The sequence below is a fragment of the Formica exsecta genome, unplaced genomic scaffold (assembly GCF_003651465.1).
Source record: "Formica exsecta isolate Colony F162 unplaced genomic scaffold, ASM365146v1 scaffold115, whole genome shotgun sequence".
Lineage (NCBI taxonomy): Eukaryota > Metazoa > Arthropoda > Insecta > Hymenoptera > Formicidae > Formica > Formica exsecta.
The window spans coordinates 1,154,144-1,179,712 of NW_021848490.1; the positions used below are offsets into that span (position 1 = coordinate 1,154,144).

At 34.4% G+C, this 25,569-nt stretch overlaps 2 protein-coding genes across 3 annotated transcripts in view; one reads left to right on the top strand and one right to left on the bottom strand.

The window, feature by feature from the left end:
• Positions 1-25,569, bottom strand: part of LOC115238513 (hormone receptor 4-like) — a 55,148-nt gene that overhangs the window by 20,164 nt on the left and 9,415 nt on the right. Inside the window, exon 3 of the mRNA XM_029812425.1 lies at positions 6,258-6,362. Coding sequence (XP_029668285.1) covers positions 6,258-6,357 — 100 coding nt within the window. The 5' untranslated portion in view covers positions 6,358-6,362. The remainder of the gene's footprint in view (positions 1-6,257; positions 6,363-25,569) is intronic.
• LOC115238611 overlaps positions 1-25,569 on the top strand; it is a 212,054-nt gene that overhangs the window by 8,274 nt on the left and 178,211 nt on the right. The gene's annotated exons all lie outside the window — the stretch shown is intronic.

Genomic DNA, 25,569 nt, shown 5'->3' on the forward strand with positions numbered 1-25,569 from the left:
ATGATGAGAAATAATAAGTATTTATTTTATTCTTTATCAATTTATATGTATTTTATATTATTATTTTTATCTTAATAGTATTAATCTGCCGAAAATATTAGGCAGTTTTCAGATGTCTCATATTATGAAAGAAAAGTTTTTGTACTTTCTAATAAATATAAAAAGTATCAAAAATTATATATATATATATATATATTTTTAAATGATAGTCAAAAACTGTGCACATTAGTGTGTGTAGAAGATAATTTCAAAAAATTAGATTTCCATATTTGCCACATCCTTCGAGAGATTTTACCTACAACAAGCTTCATTGTGAAAAGCATTGTCTTTCATAATGGGGAAATTACGTCGGTAGGTTGTAATTGCGTTAGAAGAGAGGGTCGAGCAAAAACCATTAAAGCGCCCGTATGCTTTCGACGCGTTCTTAACATTGCATCGTACCCCGTGCGGTGTGAGAAGGTAAACCGAGATGGCACGTGCAATGTGGAGTAATCTTGTATCGAGAGCACGCAGTGTGAAATTAACCCAATAAAAAATATTCCACGTGTGACTACAAGATAAGAATATAAAATTTTATAATATATGAGAGCATTAATTTTATGATTATGTACCTCGTATATTATTATATAACTTACATATCACGAGTTTTTTCGCAAATATGTATGAAAAAGAATTTAAAACATAATAAACAAAAGTATAATTCACAAATCATAATTCGCTTCATTCACAAATCTAAATTTTAGGTTGATCTATTTCTGTAACAAAATCTTTAAACTGAAAAGGAAATGTAAAATATTTCTATATATTAAAGTAGAATATATTTTTGTCTCTTTAAATCGAGAAAAAAATTATACTTTATAGAACGTACAAAATATAACTATTTGGATTGTTTTTTGCTTGTCGCGAAAAGGATATGGGAACTTATGGCCACTCGCGTGTAGGTCAAGGAAAGAATGCAGTTGACAAGGCCGAGCTGTGATTGCGAATACTTAGGTAGCAGTTTCCGAGCTATTAATAGTCAATCCTAGTGCACATTGGTCAAGCGGATTATTCACTCGCGGACTCGTAATGTTCCGATATCGCGAATTATCTCGCATAGTTACCAAATCGAAGAATCGAATATCTATCTTTGTAAGTCATTAAAAAAGTTTAACATCCATCACTTTCGTAGAGCAATTATATTTCGCATTTATATTTCGTAAAGCAATTATATTAATCGGATATGCCATATGGCATTCATTTATCGTACTGATGATCGGCTGTAAATATCAATGCTTTCAGATGATGCATGAGTGACGTACTAGTGAGACTAATATACAATGATGGGCTAAAAATAACAAAGTTTATCTACAGCAATGATGAGGTTATTGATCCTTTGTATCGATAGCCAAATTTTTCTAAATGTTCGAGAACTTGTTCCTAGTAATGTAATAATGCAATTATATATTATAGAGTTACACGCAAGACGTGCCATTACTTTCACTGTTCCTTTCATTTAATTTTTTTTTTTTTAGATTCTTGGGTTGCTTAACTAACTTGAAATCAATCTTCTTCGATGAAAATTGAGATACCAATAGACTCTGAATTATAAGCAATAAAGAATTGTCCGTGATGCATATAAAGAACAGAATATCCTCTAATTAATTAACTCTTTAATAGAAATTGTTTATTTTAAATTTATTTCTAAAAATGTTTTATGTTTATTTTTTAATATATATTTTTTAATATATATTCCTTAAAGATAAAAAGAAAATCAGACTATATTTATTAAAAAATTCAAGCGAATAAATTTGAAACAGATTTTAATAGAATTTTTGTTGAAAAACTCAACTATAGAAATATATAACATAAAAGTTTTAAGAATTAAAAAGTTTTAGCAAATTACATTAAGCAAATATATTATAGGATTTCTCGCGCGATATCTTTGTTAAGAAAAAATTGAATTTATCAAGGATTAGGATTTTTATCATCTACTTTTTGTAGATGAAACAAATAAGGAGAAAATATAAAGAGATACTCTATAAATTATTAACATAACATGATATTGCTTACAAATAAATATAATAGTAGTAAATGCAATGTTTACCGAAGAGCGACGCGTACAAATTCTTCGTATCCAAACACTTGTAATAATTAAAGGTAGAATAAGGATCGGCCCTGAATTGCGATCTGATATAGTGCTGGAAGCGAAAATAACTCTGATAAGATTCTATCGAGAAGTTATTGTAGGGATGATACGCAGATAAGTAGGGCAGAAAGCTGCTTCTCTGCATCCTGTAGAAAGCTGTTGGATCCATACTTGGTGAATTCCAATCTTGTCGGTTCCAATCAAGATTAGTGACGATGGAAATGTTACTTCCCAAAGGAAACATTCTTTTAAATAATTTTGTAGATCTTTACTGTGACTAATATAATTAAATTCGATGTTTATAAGAAATATTATAGCAAGAACTTTTTAACATTATATTGTCTCCTTTCCGCTTTTCTCCTTGACTGTATTATTTTATTATTTTTACAGATTGTCTTCGATATCGTAGAAATCGTTGCATTTGTCGTTTCATTTCTTTGTACACAAATAAAGATATGTTAGGTAGATCATTTTAAATTCGTGTAAAATGATTTTCTTCTATCATTTTTTAATTGTCAATCAAAGCTGGCACGAAAATAGAATCTGATATTTAGATGATATGTTTCTCTTTCTCTCTCTTCTATCTTTCTTTCTTGTTTATTTAGAATTTAATATCAATTTTTGGAAAAATATGTCACTCTTGAAATGTCTAATCGAAATTGTACATTCAGTAAATCGACGTAAAATTTATCGAGACAAAAATCTCGATTGGCTGATCTTGCAAATTTAAATTACAATGTTATTATCACGACGTATATCTTTTATAATTTTAGTAAAACGCCAGTTTTTTTCCGTATAAAGTATGAATGTTTTGTTCTTAAATCGTGGATAGGCCGTCTGACTAAAAAAACGAGAATGTCACTACTTTTCGTTCACGATACCAAAAATCATACGTTACGGATTAAGTGATATAACGTTGCTTTGATCGGCCATCTCTCTTCCCAAATCTCGTCTTTCTAGTATACATAAATATCATCTTTTTACGAATCGCCAAGTTTTTTTACAGATTATATATATTATCTCGTTGTTAAATAATATCAATCTGTTTCATCCATTGCGAGAATTAAATTATATTCTCGCGTTAGTTCCTTTGCTATTCCATCACAGCAAATATATTTCTATCGTGAACGGTTTGATATAGAGCCATACAATCGTAATCGCGTGAAAAAATAGATAATTCCAATCTGTCACATCGATGAATCTTCAAGGATATCGATTGAGTATATCAATCGCGCGAACAACGGTAGAGAAATTCGCTTTCTCAATAAATTGATCATCTTTCGATATCCACGAGCGCCGCTTGCGATGGCGTCCGCATCGCCTGGATAATTGCGTCGTACATTCGTTGAACTGTATGTGACGTACACGTGTGGCGGCGGCGGCGGCGGCCAAGAAAGATCAATGATTCCGCGAGACCGCGGGTCATAGCATCAGAGCGTGCCGGAGCGTACGTTCTTCTCGAAAAGCCGGAACGCGTGCTGTCGGCGCGATGCACATTTCTCTCGATTTACGTATCATCGAAAATCCTCGTTGAAAAAGTGGTCCAGTCTTTTTCTCTCTACGTGCGTTCTCGCCAGGTTCGATAACACTATAGATCGTCAACGCAGACTCTCTCGATTCGCGGCCAACGGCAGTCTCTGACCTTTAAACCGGCCGTAGGTCGAGGGTCATTGGTATCGGTCGTGTTTGTGCGAGCGCGTCGAAAAATCGATGCAGCCCGTGTGCAGTGGCCGCGGCAACACGTCGTAACGTGACGTGCGCGCGATTTTTACCACGGATACGACGTCAACGTCGGCGATGTCCGACGCGATTCACCGCGTGGTCGTCAACTCGCTCGTTCCGTTCTGTCACTTTCGTCCTCTTCCTCTTAGTTTCGGCCTTTCTGTTTGTTCACCCGCGTATCGTTCCCGAACGGAAGCGTCCGTTTTTCGCGCGTTTTTCGCGGGCACCAAGCGCGCGCGACACACGACCGCGTGGTTACGCGAGTTCAGGCGAAACTGAACTAACACCGGTGCACGTCCGGGACGACCGCGTGGGTTGATATTCAACCCTGCACCGCCGGCAGCAACCATCCCGAGCCCCCTTCTCTCTTCTGGTCTCCCTCTCCTATCTCTCTGTCTCGCTTCGTACTTAACTTCCCTGAGCTAGCTAGCGAATCCGTCGCCGCGCCACCCACGTTTCAACCTCTGCCCTCCCGTCGACAACCCTCCCGTTTCCATTTCCCGTCGATCATTCGCGAAAGCTACCATGAAGACACAATAAGAAGACGAGCGTGTAATACCGCCTGCTGCATCACGCCGTAACGCCGTAACGCGTTGTTGTAATCGTACAAAGGAGTGGAAATAAAAAAATACTGAAAGAAAGAAAGAGAGAGAGAGAGAGGGAGAGAAAGAAAGAAAGAACGAACGAGTAACACGCGAGATAATGTACAAAGGAGTGGAAATAAAAAATTACTGAAAGAAAGAAAGAGAGAGAGAGGGAGAGAAAGAAAGAAAGAACGAACGAGTAACACGCGAGATAAGCGCGCGCGCAGCACGGGAAATCGAGAGACTGAATGAAATGAATGGTGAATGGCCGAGATGAATGTGCGAACGAAGGGTTGGACATTGAGCCATTTCAGATGCACTGCCGTTCGAGGAAAATTATATATGTTGATAGAAGGCAACGCGATGTAAATATGATTTCATTTATATACAAGTGCTAGACAAGAGGTATACGTGTGGTAATCTATAAATTTTTTTTTGCTATAAACGGAGATTAAGAAATCTTTAAAAAAAAAAAACATAGAATCATATTCAAGAATTCATTAAAAATAAAAGAATTTTTTAATCTAACGGTAATTTTAAATAACTCAAATTATAAAGTGATTATTTATGATGTTCTTATTATTAAAATTATTTTTACGATACTGTGCTTTGCACCGAGCTATTTTCAAAATATTTTATTCTGATATGATATGAGATATATATATGGTCTATGTATGAATGTAATATTAATTCCACATGCGCAAGTTAGTTTTCGACTCCATATAGTGTTATGCCAATACGTCATATCCATTCGCGGATATGACGTAATCGCGTAATATAAATGTGCAGGACATACAATAATGAGGAATATAAAAGATTGGATATAAGAATAAATATAGTGTAAATCTTAGCTAATAAGTAAAATACAAACTGTTGAGAAATTATTTTGCAAAAGATACGATGAATCGTTCAATCGATCGATTATGTGAATCGCGAACTTAGAATTGATTTTTAGAAAAAATATATCAGTCACATTATTTGTCGAAAATAAAATTAACTATTTAAATATAATTATACATATAATAATTTAGAGATAAATCTGATTTAGACAAAAAGTAAAAATACACGTAGAAATGTGTAAAAAAAATAGAATAATCGCTTATTATACATAAAAAGATATCACTAAAAAATAACGGTCTTTTTATATACACATTTATCAATAATAGTGAAATTATACTTTTTAAATGCTTCGTAAAATGGAGAAGATTAATTGCGTCTATAATTAGAACGATTTCTCATTTGCTGTAAGTTATAAAAATCATCATTATTACGCGTAAATTAAACGTTGTTCCTCCATTACCGGGTGGTAAATAATCGTTACGCTTGAACATAGGTCAGTTTTACAACTTGTTCCGAGTAATCTCAATATGAAAAGATCGACCAGTGCATCATAATTTGCTTGACAGTGATATACGATCCTTTCTGGCACTATTACGTCAACCATTAGAATCAAATCTAGATTGTAGGCATTATATCTCGTCTCTAAACAATCTCGATTTCTACGTCTTTATCTTCTACGTCTTTGCGTATTTGTATGTTTCTTTTTTTGAGCAGTTGCTATCGAGACACTTAGTTTCAAAAGGTCGCGAATACACGGTAAAGCAACTTTAAATAAAATATTAATAATATATTAATATGTAATAAGATGTTGCGACATACGTTGCAAATATATGGGGCAAATAGTTTAAAAAACGAGGCATCTTATGGGGAAAAACTTTTTATATCCGATACTTTCCGTGATAAACACACTATATGTTAATTCTATATGCATTCGATTCTTTTATGTGATCCGTTATTGCGATATATCGCCGAGATATTCTTACCGTCGCTACTACATCGGGAGTCGACCTTTCTCCTTTTCAACTTGAGATCTTGAAACAAGCTCATGTTGTCTATCTCACACGGGCTGCTCGGAAGGGTCATAATTCCTGAAACCAGAAAATGGCAAGGATTAATATCAGCGTTTGCTAAGTGAAAATTATTACGTAACCACTAACGAGTTGCATTACTTATTTATGAGTAATCCTGTCTTTGGAAACATATTAAAATCAGCATTAAATCTTAATAAATTTATATTTCGATAAAAGTTATATTTCAAACGCCGCGTGTGAAAATTGTCTTTACGTTTATTTTTATCAATATTAGATTCTCAATCTCCAATTTAACCTCCATTGATCGCATGTGCATTTAGGAGATAAATCTAATTTTATCTTTCGTATATAATTGAATACACATGTATCAAAAAATTAAATTAAAAATTTATTCGTTTCTGATATTGTTTACAGATCTTAAATATAATTCAATTCTCCATCACAGATAAACTATCAATTTAGAAAATGCAGCTTTTCTATATTTCAGCTTGTATCTTATATCTCATAAATATGCGATTCTCATGTAATGTAATGATGACAAGAATATTAATCCACTTCAATTTCATCAGTTGAACTTGTTGATTCTTCGCTCTGATAAATATACGAGTATACAAAATTTGCATTTCGCGAAAATTTCTGTTGTACCTTTCGTGTTTCTATTGATGCGCTTCTCTAGGTCGAGATCCATCTCGCGCGTATATAAGCGAATAGTTAGCGGTTATTGCGAGGAGATCGGTTCGCGACGTGAAAGTACGCGTGTGACGCACGCGGGCGATTACGGCGAACGCATAGTTCGCCATTAACCCCGCTTTAGTCGGCAATAACGTACAATTGGATCGCCATTTGCGCGGCGATGCATGTATCGTTTACCGCGAGACGCTTTTGTTTTATAAGGTTCTCGAGATACAATGTATCGTACCGTAGCGTGTCGCATCATACATTGTACAGTACTGGAATAATTAAAGACGGATCCCGATGTGCGCGTGTATGCGTGTCGACTCCGCTCGCCGACACAGCAAAGCTCCAAGGATTAGCTTACGAGTTTTACGAGCGCATTCATCCACTCTCCTCGGTCTAGCGCTAGACGAGACTAGGTCTATGAGAGACGATAGCGGGTGCAACGGGGGTCATTTTAATAATGCGAAGCCGACGATAATAACAAATCGCGCGTCTTATCGCAGGGACGGACGGCGAACAATTGCGCTGTCGCTTCAGTCGGTCGTAATACGGTCAGAAAGATCGGACGTCTAAGCGGTTTTACGACAGTGCCCGACCTAACCGCCGCGGGTCGTTTTAATAAGGGCGATGATGCGCATCAATCGTGTGAATTTTTATGCGCCGCTTCGTCCGTGTCTACGTTCTGAGAAATATGCATGTCTTGCTGGCGCTCGCACTGTTGCAACAATATTTGCATCTTCTATGACGTAGCATTTATTTTTTCTCCATGCCTTTCATTTTTTTTTTATTTTTTTTTTTATTTTTATCCATTCTCTTTTTTCTTGTTCTCTATTAATGTCTGCATATACACTTATTTAGTTTGAATGCAACAAGTATGAGTGCTGTTAAAACAGACATGATACACATTTTCATGGTTAGATGCTTTAATTTTTCTAAAAAACGGCGTCTCATATGTCAAAGAAAGGAATAGTTTTTAATTAAGGAATAATTTTTTGAGGGAAAACGATCTTTTTTAGAACTGGTTTTAAATGAAAAATTTTAATGTTTTAAATAAAAGTTTAGCAGACTGTAAAATATTAGATTTATATTTTTAATTCATAATAAAGCTTTTGATCCACGAAAGTAGCAATTTACTCTTTTAAAAAATGTTAACCTTTAAAGTTATTAATAAATTACATTTACGTCATTTTTTAAAAAGTTAGTTAATTTTTATAATAAAATGAAATTTACAATATACATTATATGTACGTTTTTAATTTTTATCATGTTTTTTATATGATTTCTTTTCATAACACGTTTTTATATTAACATTTTATGCTGAGGCATTTAATCGATGTTCGTGCATCGCCGTTCATGTAACGCCGTGCTATTTTCCAATAAAAATAGTTTTACAATCGTGAGATATAATATTTACGCATTACTTAGCGCAAGTTGTCTTCGATTCAATATTCCAAGTTTTAGATTCAGACATTTTCCGAATTTAGTTGGACGAAAGTTGAACGCGATATATCTACTAACAAACTCATCGAAGTACAAGTAATTTACGTTTAAAGATAAACATCTGTTAATTAAGAGTCGACATAAATGGTATTAACCGAGGAATTTTATAAGTGAAAGTTCACGTAAATTTTTATTATTATGAGGCATATAATCAGAATTTATATATTTCGTGTTCGGACTTCATATATGCAGAAATTTTTTAACTTTTTACATTCATGACATTTTAATATACTTGATATCGTATGTGTATAGATAAAACAAATTTCTTAATTGTATTTTTTATAATTCTTATAGTCTGATAATAAATGTTATAACATTATCAGAATATTTATATTGCGGAACAGTTATATTTGTTACGATAAAGATGCAAGGAAGGGAAGTTCATCACAGCAGATATACTCGGCGCGAGGTCTTCTGTTTGTTTTCAGCGCGCAACTTCGTTCAACTAATCGGAGCGACATTAATATTCTGCAACATTGTCTATCTCCATTTCGAAAGTTGTTTATTCTAGCGTGCCGTAGAACTTCTTGTAGTTACTCCTACGCGCCTTCAGCTAGTGATAGTCTAGCTGCAAGAAGTAGCTATACTTACAAGCAAGTTCCATGTTTAATTAATATCGTCCAGCATCACCTGCTAGCTTGTTGCTACTGTTATTCATAGATTATCCTTTTGTGCTTATGAAAGTTCTTTTGCTTTTTTCATATGTAGCAATTTATGCAATAATTTGACAGAGATAATTTTGCAAGTGTCATTAAAAAAATATAATTTTTGTGGTTTGAAGTATCATTATAATTAGTTCGGATATAATTATATTTATAAAAGATGGTATAAATTAAAAATTATGAGATAATTAAAAAAGTAATTAGAAGTTATAAAAAATTTAAACATTTCTTCAATAAGCTCCCTGTTATTAAAACAAAAAAAGAAAGGCTAATTAGATTCTGAATGCGGGTGTAAAAAAATACGTAGTTTTATGACAAAAAATCTGAATGTGGCAAATTAACACATTCTTTTATTTTTTTTTTAACTCTCAATTATTTTATTCCCACAAATATTTAGAACATTCAAGTTTAAATGTGTTATTTATATTTATACGCTTTTACTGTACGCATTTCTGCGCTATCAATCGATTTTGATTAAATACATCTTTTTTTCTTGTATTGCACAAGTACTTATCTAGAAATAAAAAAACTAATAAAGTTGCGAAATTGAAAAATATTAAAATATAATGCTATACACAATAAAGTGATCTCTATTTTAGAAATGAATGAAAGTAGGATCGATAGGCAGCAAAATCAATAAAAGAGACAAATATCCCAGGTAGCAAAAATAGTCATTTTGACGTTACTTTGATGTCAAATTACATCAAAATGACTACTTCTGCTATCTGGGATGAATTTCACATCTCCGTCATCAAGGAACGGTCAGTCGCGTAAGTGGTGTGAATGGTGCTTAATCAGTCGTGCGGGTGAGTGTGTGCGTCGGTACATGCATGCGATACTAGATGGCACGCGCACACGTTAGAGCAAAAGCGCATCTCCACGCTGCTGCGATGTGACGTACGCATGTGCACATTCGCGCGCGCGCACCTCGCGACGCACACACACACACATACAGACTCGCTCGGTCGAGTATACGACTCGTACAGGCGAGGGGTCCTTGCTCCCTGCCGTATGTGGGTCAGCAGTCTCACACACGCCGCTATTCTTGCGTAACCAATGCATGCATACGGCCGCCGCGGGCGCTCGCGCGCGCGCACGCAAGAGAACCGTCCGCCACCGCGCCGTGACTGTAAGTACATACATGCACACACTGAGATGGAAAGTGCAGCCAATGCACTAACCTACGACGGTCTCCTCTTGCGAGAGGTCGGTCGACGTGACACTCTGGCTTTCGTGTATGTGTATGTGTGTGCACGCGCGCGCACTTGCATGGCTACTGCGAGTGCAAGAGTGCGGCCATCGGGCTCAAAGCCACGCAAGCTCGTCTATCTCGGGCGAGCTTTTTCGAGTTTCACGCTAGTAGTAGCTCACATCGTGGTGTTTGCTTTATGTATGTTCTATATCTATACATATATTGTGCGATAGTATACATTTACGATCGTTTCCTTTAGTCTGTAGATTCATAACTCTAGGCATCCTAATGGACTTCGTATGCGTGCAAAAAGTAGCATTTTCAAAAAATGATTATGTTCATGATTAATCGGTATATTAGTATAAATACTACAGAATAAAACTGTACATAACTTTTCGAGAATATTAAAATCGATTAAAACCTTTATTTTTTAACTTATCGTTGGAAGAAAATATTTAAGAAAACATTCTCGAATTATTTTAACAAAAACGTTAATTATATTTAAAATAACGTTGAAAATATATTTTGCAGAAGGAGAGGGGGGGGAGGGAGAGCAGATATATTTTACAAGCAACTAATAACGTTTTTAAAACAATTCTAAGTTTTTCTGAAAAAAAATACATTTTCAATAAATTTATATTTACAGATATGCTTTCATGAAAGAATATATACATGTAATTTTTGAGATATTCGTGATAATGTGACCATAAATAGAAAAAGGACATGAAGTTGGCTTTTATGTCATGCCTTACAGGAAGCTTATGTTTATTAACACCTTTCACGTCGTGCTAGTTCATCCTATATGCTTATATATTCTTCAATCAAAAGATTACAACTTTCTATTTCGCTTAAACCGTTAAGAACGTCGTATGGCAATAATTCGACTAATTTATTGAAAATGAAATATGATTATAAAGTTACATAATTATGTTAATAACATACAAAGTAGCATTTATCTTATAAAATTCTCAATAAATCATAAATACATATATTCAAGTTACTTTTTAGATCTTATTAAAATATTCAATATATAAAAAGACACATGCGGTTAGAAATATAAGAGTATAGAGATTATATTTTCTAAATGAAGACAGATACTCGATCAAAAATATCTCGTGACAATATAAAATTGCTAAAGAATTTGTGCTGATTTCATTTGTGCCAATTTTGTTCGTGGACTGAAACATCTGATTTTCTATACCGCATAGATTTTACCGTTATGGGGACTGCGGACGGTGAAAGTGACTCTCCCACGCCATGACATCGTAGGTCTATAACTCTCCTACTTTCGTGCCCGTATTCGTTTTTCCATATCTCTTATGTTAGACGATAGTAGTCTCTCTTTTCCTTTCTCTCTCTTCTCTTTCATTCTTCTGTCGCGGTTCTCATCGGAGAGTCGCTAATAGTTCCTACAAGGCATTCTGTGTAATCGAATTCCTGGTTGCAATAGTCACATACACATATAAAAGTTTTAGTTCAGGAAGAAAATATTAAAAGGCGATTCATACAGACGGGAAATTTTACGATTTTCCGGTAAGCCACGGACAAGTAGAAACGTTATCTGGAAGGTATTATCTCCGCACAAGTAACATTAATTTTAGTAAGTTTTTAATAAATAGTTCTGTTGGCTCTATATGTGTGATATATTTAGAAAAAATTATTAAACGTAAAATACTTACAAAAAAACAAAAATTTTTGGGCTCTGATTTTTTTTTAATATTTTATTATTGTATTACATAGCAGTATTTTTTTCTAGAAAAAATATTTAAAACTGATTGAAAGTGTTAATATTGCACATTTTTGTGTAATATCAAAATATTGATAATTTTTCTGTATTTTATTTTTTTATTAGGAGTGTTATGTTAGCATATATTTCATTTGCATTATTAACTTTTTTTTCTTGTTTTTACATTATGTTGTATATTGTACCTAAAAATATTCGAGTTACCATATAGTCTAGTCGAGTGAATATAATCTTATCTGTTCTCGTACGGCACCGTTATGTGAAAAGATAAATTAGTACTTATCTAAGCAGACTATATGAATATACGATAATGTCTTGTCTTTTAGCATACCTTAAAATTGCTTATCAGCGGAAAAGAGTTGTACATCGTGTGCCGCTTTTGAATGAAGTTAAAACACTAACGATAATTCGTGCGATGAATACGACCTAGTATAGGTATTAACATTGGCATATATGTTTGTTAACATGAGATTAAAATGATATCTAAGATAAAACACACTGAGTTATGATAGACGCTTGTCGATTTAAACTTCATTTTTCTTAATTGATGCAATCGTAACTTTTAAGTAATTAAGTGATTTTTATCGACAACATTTAATACGCAAAATATATAATTTGTCAGCAACTTGTATGCTGATTAACCAAATTTGAATATAGTCAAAAAATAGGCAAAGAGAAAAAAAAAGAAAACGTATATGTCAGCATGTGATAAGTAGAAGATTGCTTAAATTTTTTGAATAGTATTATTCTTTCTCTTGATATTCATTTTTAAAGCGATAATATCAAGAAAATGCGAGATAATTTATTTTAGGTAACTTTATTCTCGTAAACTTTATTTATATAACTTGAAAAAATTAAATAAATATTTTCTTTCGCCACGCTTATAGTCGTTTCACATGCTATCAATATGTCAGCGTATCGACGACTTAATTCACTACTTAAAGGGTCAGATTCCTGATCATTTCATGTCGTAGTCACAAAGTAGAAACAGCTGTTCGATCTGTCAGAATCCAATCTTGTTCATCTAGCTTTCTTTCTCTCGATGACAGATAAACGGACGAGCAAGTGTCTGCGCTTCCGCGAACGTGCATCATAAAATAAATGCAACAAAGTGAATGACCGATAAAAAAAATATATATATATATATATATAAACATAGAGACTGGTCATTCACCGGGATGCACCTATTCTCTGTATCACGTTATCTCAGTTGCCTCCAATTACTCCGTCCGGTTAGAATGCTATCCTTGCAAGAAAGTTGTTGGTACAAAGATGAATGCGACAATGACGTTCCATTTTCGCTAACTTCCGCCGCGGAAGAAGAAATTCTGGTTAAACATGACCATGTTAAACGCGCGCGCGGGAATCGTCGATTTCTCCTTTACGTTTACGCGACAATTTAGCGTCATCTGTGAAACAACAGAGTACAGATATTGTCTCTTAATTTGTTCCGAGAGGGAGAGAGCAAAGAGAACAACGACGCGCAGTGGAGAGACACAGAGACACCCGGTATATGTCGGTGTGTTGGATGCTCGGGCAAGTAGTGAGAACGGCCAGTGAGAGTCGGCGACTCGGTACGTTGAACCTCCGTAGTGAAAGTTTCTATTATAACACTGGCCTTACCTTACTTTTCCTACGGCAAGCTCTACCGTGTTGTGTCATAAGCGCGACGAGCGAGTGAGCGCCGTGGTAAAAGATCGAAATCCGTTCCGCTCGTTCCTTCACGACGTCGTTGTCGGCGCGTGATTTAACGGAACATCGCCGGAGAATGTTTCCTTCTTTTTTTTTTTTTCGGTAATGAGTGGAAGTCGCGCTATTCGTAACGGATTTCCACCGTCGTCGATCGCGACAAAGCATTTTTGGGGTTTTTTCGAAATTATCTTCCGCGTCAGTTAGACGACGTAACAAAAATTTACACATTTCTTAATGCAATGCTTAATGCAATCTCGTAATGCATTAAGATCGATAGTAATTGATTATTTATATAATATTGCCCTTTATTATCAAATAAAAAAAAAGAACAGAGAAAAAAACTGCAAATTTTCATATAAATTAAAATTTGTTACTCTTTCGTAATATATCATTTTTTAGATAAAAGCACAATATATAAAAATTAAGTAGTATTATATTTATATGTTATTTAAGTACAATTATCTCGAATAACTTTTCTTCAGCATTTAACGGATAACAGATCAAATCCTACAGAAATCAATGTCGATTGAGTCGACCGGAGCAGGATACGGTTCGCCAATTCGACATTGCGGAAGTCGCGGAAGCAGCGCGATTACTTGCCTCTGTTTAATTCACTTAGTCACTTTCCAACTTTCTTCGAATTTTGTACTGCGCTAGCCTTTTTAAAGCGTAAAGAATTTAAGATTTAAAGAGTAGTGCGATGATAATCTACCATGAAATTTTGACTCGTCGATTCGACAACGCGCTTTTGTATAATGAATATTAAAATGTCATCAGGGTCACCAATTCTAAAGCAGTATTCTAAAAGAAGTGGTTTTTTGTTCATATCATATAGAAGTTGAAATTATGAAAGATATCAAAATTAAAATTTGTAAATTAATATTATTATGAAAATTAAGTTGTGATTGAATTAAATTAATATTAGTTAAACTGAAAAAATTATTGAAATGCAATATTCAATATAATAATGTAAATTTTAGTGCTAATAAATATAATTATCTTTTTCAAACTAATTAACGTAGAGTTTTAAAAAATATGATAAGTATATTGTTTTATTTCGTATAAAGCAAAGTTTATAAAATGTATAATATTATTTTTCGTATACAGTTTAGAATATCTTCTTACGCGAAATATGCTTAAATTTATTGTAGAGAAGATTTTGTATTGCTATTGCTGCAGCGCAATTATATGTTTCAATGCAATTTTAAAGTATGTAAGATATTATAGCATCATATATAAACACAAAGATTTTTTCGATTCAGCGCATATAATATACTTGAATATAAAATTATGTTTAACCAAGTTTCCTTAAACATTTTCGCATTTATTTAACTTGATACATATATGCTTATAAAATATCTGGAAAGATGAATTCTTCATTAAGTATGAAGTTTTAGTAAAAAAATACAAGTTGCTCTAGCTTGTACGAGGACTTCGAGACGCATTCCTCTATCAAGGTATAATTTATTTCCCGACGACGATGGTCGAGCATACTCACGGCATGCGAACAAAGCGCAATTTTGTCGGAGTGACGCGATGTACGGATTGCAACACGCTGCGGGGCGCATCTGTCAATGGCGATAGTTACGACAAAGCAGGAAACGACAACGACAGCGACAAACAGCCTCGTTGGCATTCGTGAAAAATCGCGGCTTTTTGTCGCGCGCGAAAGTGCATGCGAAGTTCGCGATGCCACGCGCGTTACGACACATCACATCGGAGTGGAGTCCCCAGGGTCGGATTGCTTGCGGGACTTATTGGTTTCAGTAAAACGAAGAAAAATTGTCGATAAATGAAGGAACAAATATAACATTTCTCTTTTACACATACAGAATATCTCAACAACAAAATCGCCAAATCTTCCTTTCGCAACATATTTTTTGATCATTTTGGAATCATTTTTCCTTAAAATAAAAATGTCGAGGAATTTATAATCTTTGTTCTAATAATTGATGATTGAAAAAAGGAGAGTTTTATGATAAACTAAAATTTAAAAGAAAAAATAGATGACAAAATCATATTTTTTTATTAACTTTTAATGTGACATTTTAATGATTAAGATATAAAACTTGGAAAAATATAGAATTCCGATAAAGCTATTGAAATTTTTCATGGCAGAGTAAAAATTTTTTATATATTTCTAATCTGTACACACGTAACATAAATGCGTAAAATTATTCAGTAATGCTAAATGATAGAGATTTTAAACTATATTTATAATAAGAAGTCATATTTGTTCTTTGCCTCTTTGAACTTTTGGTAAAAGCACATAGCCTTATACGATTTAATAAAAAGAAAGAAAAGATTTTTGTGATTGGTACAAATAAATATTCTCATTTTTATTTGTTTCCTCTGTGAAATAACAAAAAGGGGCCATGCATAAATTTCAACGATCTTTCTCAGCCAACTCCGCTCTTCGTAGTTGCTTTCTGTCGCAATCTGGAGCAAAAGTCCGCGCGACGACGTTCCCAGTTCCCACCAACCTCAGCGAAATCGCTTGCGCAACATATTGGCGATAGCGATCGCGTGTAATCTATCGGAGAAATCGCGTCGAAGATGAGTACGCTTTGAGCCAGAACGGATTGATTTCCCTTGTTTCCTCCGATTCGGAATATGTCGCGTGCGGATCTCGCGCTGATCGATTAAAATTGTATCGGCCCTCACAGCCGAACGGGCGCGGGGATTAATATTTATTGGACATCGTTTCTCGATATGTACTATATACGAGAGAGAAAGAATGAGTCGCGCGCCGAGATATTGCATTTCTGTCCTCCGTTGGGGAATAACCGCGGGATATTTTCGTGCCGCGCACGAGGACACTCTCGATTTAGCGCGAAACGCGAGACGAGACGAGAAACAAATGAGATTTCCGATGTGGATCCGCGCGATTAGTACGCACCGATATTTCGTCGATGCCGCGACGGAGTATCGGTTTACGTGTTCTCGTATCCCTTTTCGTTGGACGGAAGCGAACGCGGAAGCAACGGCGGGCATAGAGCGCTTTTTCGCGCATTTCGCATCGACGCCGTCGTCAACCACGAGTGGCGCGGACCGACGCAATTGTGATTTGCAATTAGCGAAGCGTGCAATTGTGAAATCGTGTCGCGATGTTATTGACCCGACGAACTGACACCTCGTTGCACCTCGAAAATCAATTCCAACTCGACGGAACTTGTCTCGTTATTGTACAGTCGCTGATATCTACTTATATAGTTCCGCGCGCAAAGCAGACAATTTAAGATTGCTGATACGAATGGCATCGTGATCATCTATATGTAATGAAAATCGCTTTTTGAACATCCAGGAAAGCCACGAAAAATATAATTAAGCGATTCAAGCACAGAGACATGATTGTTCTTTTTTATGTTATAAATCCATCATATCATTGTATATAATGAATGGGAAACTAAAACACCGTAATCCATTTTACCAAATTCGCTTCAATGAATTTCAATCGGAGACGATATTCTTTTTACATTATTGATTGAAATAAGCATTACATAATCCTAATTATTGTACAAAATATTCAATAAATCGTGATTACAACTGGTCAGATAATTTGGCGAAAAAAATAAAGTAAAAAATATAGAATAAATTTTGGAATTATGAAAATACCACGAAATCAATTGATTGCGTGGTGTTTTCGAGACAAGATTTTGAATATAAAAACATGTATCTATTTTATTCTACATATCTGAATGTATTTGTTATATCGAATAAGATACACGTTATTAAATCAGACACTGTTATCGTTTCTTTGGCTTTCATTGGTTTTTTTTTAAACTGTAAATATATTAATTAATGATTCACATTCATAAGATTTTGTGGCATTAACTATTCATAATTGTTATAAGGAACTATTCCAATCGACAGACAAATTCATTTTCCACTCAAATACGTACGTGTTACCTACACACACATGTATTATTTTCATCAAAAATTTTTGTTCACGAAAAAACCGTGCAATTAATAAAAAAAATTATTCTATAATATATTTTTTACTTGCTTTTTTACGATAAATTATTGTATTATGATTTATTGAATGTGTACAAGTTAAACCGTGTATATTCCATATTTGGTGTGTATTGCAAAATATGTATCCGAATATAAAAATATAATATAATACCGTGAATATAATATGATAAAATCGTATTTTATGTCAGATATTCAAGTTGCGGTAATTTTGGTATATCGATCAAATTTGTTCAATGATTCAAATTTCATTGTAAAGAAAGTTTTATTTCACTGATGTGTTTTGTGATGTAATCTGATATGTAGTTTATGGCTACTGGAAATGTTACACGCTCCAACATTCCCGTGAAATACGTTAAATACGTCAATGTGTCATGTATAGACTCATCATATATCGTATACACCGTATCTTTTTATAAAATAAACGCAGCAAAATTTTCTTCGAAAAAATTCACTTGCGTTTGATTAGTTTAAAATGCCCATTTATACGTAATATATTAAATATTCAGTAATTTCAGTTTTCAATTTTTGTTATTTTTATTTTGCGAAACTCGAACAATTATATTATTTTATATTATTTTATTTTATTAGTTATATTATTTATTTTATTAGTTATATTATTTTCGAAACGCTTCACGAGACAGTGTTTTAATCGTTTTTATAAGTCAGAATCGCGATTACAAGAGCAAGAAATAATCCTACCTTGGAGAACACTCATTTTCGCGCACATGGAAGAGGGTCGACCCTGAAGAACGCTCATCTTCGCGCACATGATATCGTCGCGCAGCGGTAATTCAGAGCAAAGTCGAGCGAACTGTAGGAACTCCCTAGGTAGACGATGCCTCGTGCCAACTTTCCAATCACGGTCACGCACCAATTTACAATTTACGCGGCATCTCGAATTTCTCGTTCAAGGGTTTACACAGATGAACTCAACAAAATAACCAATGTCGTAATATTCTGCGCATATTCGTCGATTTTTTACACATTCCGACATTAAGTCAATCGTGATGGAGTTAACGATCCATTATTAGAAACAAAAAGAAACAGAGAGCACTATGACTTGGATTATTGAACCAATAAAGACGATCACTTCGCGGGACCATTTACGATTCCGATCACGAAGAGTAACGCGCGTGGACTTTCGTGGCCGCGGTAGAGAGGGATTTCGCAGGCCCGGAAGAGGATGACGCGCGAAGAAGAGCGATGTGAACGCGTCGCGTGGCCCAAACTTTTTGGGGCAGCTGGTCGCGAGAGCGCGCGGGCCATGCGATCCGCCAAAGTCGTGGATCCGCCGCCGTGGTTCGGTAGTGGTGGCACCGGTGACCTCGATACCAACCGAGGCCCTCCAATCCCAACGCCCAATGCCAAAAAACCGACACGCGTGCGTGCGTGTGTACGTCAGGAACTTTCACTCTCTCGAGCGTTCTCTTTGCGATGCGAGAAATGATGACCACCCATATCATTCGGGAGATGATCTCGGGGAAATTTTTCGCGATTTTCATAAGGACAATGAAAGGAATGAAAATATTGATCATAAGATCGATGGGGAATTAGATCAATTTATGATCAAGGTTCTTTTCATTATATGACAGCGATGGCGTTAACAGGATAAACGGGAATAAAAACCGACTCACGCGTGAGACTTTCTCTTCTTTCGGGATGCTTGATGAATCAAGTCGATCGTTTAAGAGAATTTTTAATCAAATGATGATTTCAATGAAAATTGTACGAAAACAGTAAATGCAACAGCGATCATAATTTTTTTACGTCAGATGATGAATGAAAAGAACATAGTCCGACGACAAATTTATACGTTATTGAAAATATTTGAAAAGAACGAAGGTCAAGGATGGCAAAACGAGATAAAATTTCTGCGAAGATGAAGTTATGCCGAGAAACCGGTAATTTTACAATCATGACTCTACGCGAAATCATCGATCGATATAGATACTTATATCCTTACACCCTTTTCATTTCATCGTGATCTTTCAGTATAGAATGCGTGTCCTATAAAATGAATCTGCATGCATTTGAAAATTCGATTAATTAAAATTTAGATAAAAGTCATAGAATTTCAATATAGATATATTTTGAATCGGCAATTGACAGTTTTTTTTTTTAATTTATTTTACAATTAATCGAATAATATGAATAATATAGTGTTTATATTATTTGAATATCCATATTTCATGTTTTATACTCATAATTATATATACGGGCTCAATCTTGAATATAAAGAATTAAATTCCAAATATGGGGATAACGAGCTCGCAGTACTTTCGAATCAATTTTTTCGTATTGCGATTTCACTCTCGATGGCGCGACTCTTATGCGATAATTGACCGTACAGTGCGTGTCCTCATCCTCGCGGAAGATGGTCCATTGCGACTCCGAGACGGAGTGAAAGAGAAGACACATGTAGCCGGATCGTCGGGTGTTTCACTTTTAACCGATAAGAAAGTAACGAAAGTCTCCGATGAAAGTTTCGGGCTTGCCCTCGGCGAAGGCGGGAGACAGGAGGCAATGGTAGCGACCTAAATGAACGGACAGACGAATACTTCTTTGAAAGTAAAAGGAGAGAAAGAGAAAGAGAGAGAGAGAGAGAGAGAGAGAGTAGAAGAACAGGACCTTACGCTATCTCGTCACCGCCGACACTGAGAAATCTCACTCCTTGCACATTGATTTTTATTATCAGATTTTATAAATTAATAAATTCTCTTTCTAATATATATTGCGAGTTACTTAAAACTACAAAATTGCAAAATTGATAATATTAGACGATCAATCAAATTAGCATTCGTACAATTTCCAAAATGCGTGTTTTTTCATTAATTTTATAAACATATGTAAATATTAAATATATATATCATAAGAATTTAAAAAATGTCATTCTACATTTCATCTTTCTCTCTCTCTCTCTCTCTCATTTCCATACACTCTTTTTATAGTTCTCAAATATATTTCTCTTATAATCTTTTTATTGTATTGGTAAGGTTATCTGCAACATTTTTTACTTTTAATAATTGACATAGTTCAGTTTATAATTATTATTGCACTGAAGATTTATATATAACTTTAGAGAGAGCATAATAAATATTCTCTTTTCTTTTCTCTTTGTTTCGACTGCTCTTTCTCGCGTTGCATCGAACATGCACAGATACCGGTTTTTGGCGAAACGATACCATCATACAGGAAGATCGAACTTGGTGAAAACCGTGTCCTTCGAGGAACAGGGTTACATTACGTCACATACGGGTCTTTATTGCTGTGCAATTCGTGTGAACATGCCGGCTCCGGTATCATGAGATGGACCAACAAAATTTTCTAAGGGGATCTTTATACATGCAAACTGATCAGATAGCAACCACATTTTTTTATTTGGGCAAAAGAAAAATTTAAACCCCAAAAATTACAATATATCTAATTTTTTATGAACAAGTGGCTTATCTCAATGTTTCATAGAGCGAACTAATGATTACCAAAGATTCAAAGATTGCATGTAAAATTTTAAATCGATGAATTTTACTTTGACATCAAATATATATTTTTCCGTTTATATTAATAAAAATGTATTTTTGAAATTGAAATTAATTTTGTTGATAATCTAAAGTATAGTTAGTTTACGAGACAGCGACGTAAAATCATATCTAGGCATCATTTCAATGGGTACTGCACGTGTCTTGTGTGTGTATGTACGCTACCTGTTACATAAATATGAAAAACTAATAATTATTCGAGGAGATAATTATTTTTCAAGGACTTTTGCCGAAACCTGTTTCCAGCATGATATTATGAAACTTCAACGCGCAAATTTGCAGAATCTGTTGAATATTTTTCGGTCATCTATTGTTACAATATTTGAAAAAGATTTTTCAAAAAATTATCCTCTTGATTGATCAATCATATCTCATTTTGATTCAAGTGGTCTCAGGCTTTAGTCAATGTAAGTTAGATTTTATTCTTCGTGTTATTTTTACTTACGTCTAATTCTTGTTAGATTTTCTGAACGCGTGTATATAACACTACGTCTTTATTTATCCTTAGATTGTCTTGTCACAACTATAATAAGATTTACTTTTTCGCTGCACTAATTAGAAATTTTATTTATTATCTAGCTATTCGCCATATCTTTTACTTTTTTCAAATTTATCTCAGAACGTTTGGATGTTAAATTTATTTTTTTTTTTATTATAGAATATTAAAGAGAGATTTCAACATTTAATTGATATTGAAAATCTCGCATCAAGTATATTTTCATTGTCACAAATAAACATACAAGTCATTATTACATATCTACATCGTCAAATCTCAAGTCATCAGAGTTATAATTTCGATTCGAGTATTGAAATTTATGGGGGAATAAATGTATAGGGAAGATTATATACAAAATTTCGAGATTTCCGCGAAACAGTTGTCATTATTGACATCGACAATACAGCGAGAAATCGATTTTCCGTCGACAAGCGGAAACTCGTGGACAGGATTTTCCGAGAATTTTCCTAAGCGTCCTAGAAGGATGGAGCTGGATTCATGGAAGTGTGGGCAGTGCTGTAGTCGTTCGTACCAGCACAAGCTGTGAGCGGTCGGCCATGGCATACTTAGTAATGTCAATCACACCGGCAGGCATGCACCGTATGCCGACGTATATGTTTGTACATGTGCATGCACACGCGCGTATACAAAATGTTCCGCAGCGGACTTCATCCGCAAATTCTTTGACTAGTTTGTATGTAGAGGAAGATAAAAAATGATTTGAGTGCTTAGTAAATATTTGGTAGATGCGGAAAACAAATATGTAAAATCTCCTCTGTATCTTCTTCATTTTTAAGATTAAATGTTGCAATAATTAAACCTTGAATCGAAATTCTATTAAAATAACCACGGAAACTTCAGGAAAGAATGAATTTTTATATTTATCCTTATCCTTAATGTTTAATTCCCAAAATCCGGCTCAATGATTCATAATTAAGAGATTATTGGCATTTCCATATTAAAGCCACATCGATTGTAAATAAGTAAAAAAATTCATATCAGACATTCTGTATAGTGCGCAAGGCATGAAATGAAGCTGGATCGTTGTTAAATCCCGCAGCTTTCTAGCCTTTGACTCTCGCAATTTCCTCGACCATCGATATCTCGAGCGGCAGTTGCGTCAGTGTAGCTCTGAACTTGAGTCCTCTTACGACGACGTTCACAGTTCGCGCGCGAGAAATTGAAAGGCGTTTCACGGTGTCGACCATGGTCGATAAATGCCGCCGGCTACGAAATCGTTGAAAAATCGCCGATTATTATCTCCTCCGCGCTTTCCGAGAATGTTCTCGATCGTAATCCACGATAAAAACTCAAGTTATATAGTATCGTGTATATATGCATATCGATTTTTGATAGAGTTACTTGTTAAGTACTATTCGTTAAAAAATATTATGATTATCGTAGTAGAGCTAAAAAAGAAGCATACTAAATTAAAAATTTTGTTCTGTGAAAAATAATTATTGCATTTAGAATGCAAATTACTAACATGAAAAAATTCTACATGTGATATGATATAGAATTTTACAATCTATATTCATTTTATACATATTCATCAAGCGGACACAGATGTTGCATGATTAAAATGATCCCCGCGTATAATAGTGCTCTTATTTTATATGACATTGCAAGTAAAATTTGTTACATAGAATTCTGAGCGCGAAAATTCACTCAAACAAGCGTACTCTATAACTTGACTATAAATTATAGCGTCTGCGTAACGCAAATAGGTGTGCGAATGCAGAATCCGCGGCTTTCAGGAGAGCGCAGCTGATATACGAACTTCGTTGACATTCGGCGGCACGATTGCCAGAAGAACAGTGTGTCAACAAAGCGGCCAGCCATGAAAAACAACCGTCGATAGGTTGACGTGCGGATAGGAGGCTGCAATCTTTGTTTTTGCGGACAAACTCGAGCCAATGATGTTTTCCGCATTGTTTCATCAATGACGCACTATTTTTACGTCGTCTTGTTGGGTGAAGCAAACCGCGGTTGTGATATATCGATTCCGCGGAGAAAAATTCGTTTGCTTAGTCTCTAGACACGTTCGCCAGAACGTTGCTTAAATAGCATCCCTAATATTATATTCTTGAACAAAAATACAAATACGTGTGCTACAGTCTCATAAAATTTATTGCGTAATATGTAATACAAAATAATATTTTATTCTAAAATGTATTGTGTTAAATATTAATATTTTTGTTATTAAATAGTTGGAATCAAAAAGTAACATTTTATATACTCGAGAAAGACCAGCGCAACAAGTTTTTGTTGCGTACATCAGCGATATTAATCGCGTTGAATCGTGTGCACATTTTGTCTCATGATTTACACGCACAATGATTCATGTAATCTAAATGAATCGGCGTTTATTCTATAAATATCGCACATGCAGATTGCGGTTTTGTAAATTGCTGTATTATATCTATGCTGCATGTGCAGGAAGTCTTTTAAATTTGCCATTTCTTTTATTAAAAGAAAATTATGTTTTTAGATAAGAAACAAAAAAATTAACTAAGCTTTATCTTGAGACATTAAGATATTTCTGATATTTTAAGAATTAATAAAACGGTTTGAAATGCATTTATTTATCAATTTTTTAGACCATGATCTTCATAGTCCTTCTCGATTGAGCATGATTGCTGCTAATATCACTAGGGTGATGATTTCTCGCGAGAGCACTTTGAAATTATAAAGTCACAATATATCCATGAGAATCGATCTTAAAGAAGAGTCGACATTGCAAATTACATTGAATATTTTATCATATATTATCTGCAATAAACAATCATTTTTATAACAGAAGTCCTATGATTCGGTTGATCATGATAGCGCTCGATCAAATAGATGGCTTTTTTCAGGATGTTGTCGCTAATAATAATAATTTTATATAATATATGCAAGAAAACTTTCATTGCTGAAATCTTTTGACATAGCATTGTCACAGTACTGTAATATCTTACTCGATCCTTATATGGCCATGTAAAATAATATTGAAACAACGCGATTGAATGTATTGAGTTCAAACTCTTTGTACTTTCTTTAGATATACATTGGGGGGAAAGGGGGTCATCAGCACGAATATTTTTAGAATTTTCATGTAACTGGAAATTTAGGAATTTTTATAAATAATTTTTAATGCTATGAATAAATAACAAAATTGTATTTTTTGCTTCATTTTAATACCAACATATTTTAATAGAATTTTAAATTGTAACTATAAAGATGATGTTTAGCTACATTTAACAGAAGAAAATTTTATTTTAAATCAATATCCAAAAAATGTACACCAGAGAAAATATGGAGAACATCTAGTACATTTTGTATGTATGTAAGTTAAGCAATAAATTAATTTATTGTTTAAGCCAACAACTTTATCCCATCAGTTTATCAATAATAATTATAAAATTTGCAAGTTACTTTACTTTTTTTTTACTTGTTCAAGAAAGAGACCAATGATCGTAAGGAAAGTTAACGTTGACCGTATTGGGTAATGATTTCACTTTAAATGCCGTCTGAATAATAAATTCACACAATCCGATAACGGGTCAGGCAGTTGCTCTTGAAATACTCTTGTGAGCCGCTCTTTATGTAGCTGGTCATAGTAGCGCGCGTTCGCCGATAATGCGATTATCGTGTGATGCATTTCTGAGTCATTAATTCTTTTCGGTACGCATCGAGTCACGAACCAGCAGTGTCATGCACCTTACAAAAGTACGTTTCTCTCTCTCTTTCTCTCATTTTCTCTTTCTCTTTTTTTGCGACGAATGTGTATTCGCATTCGGATACCGG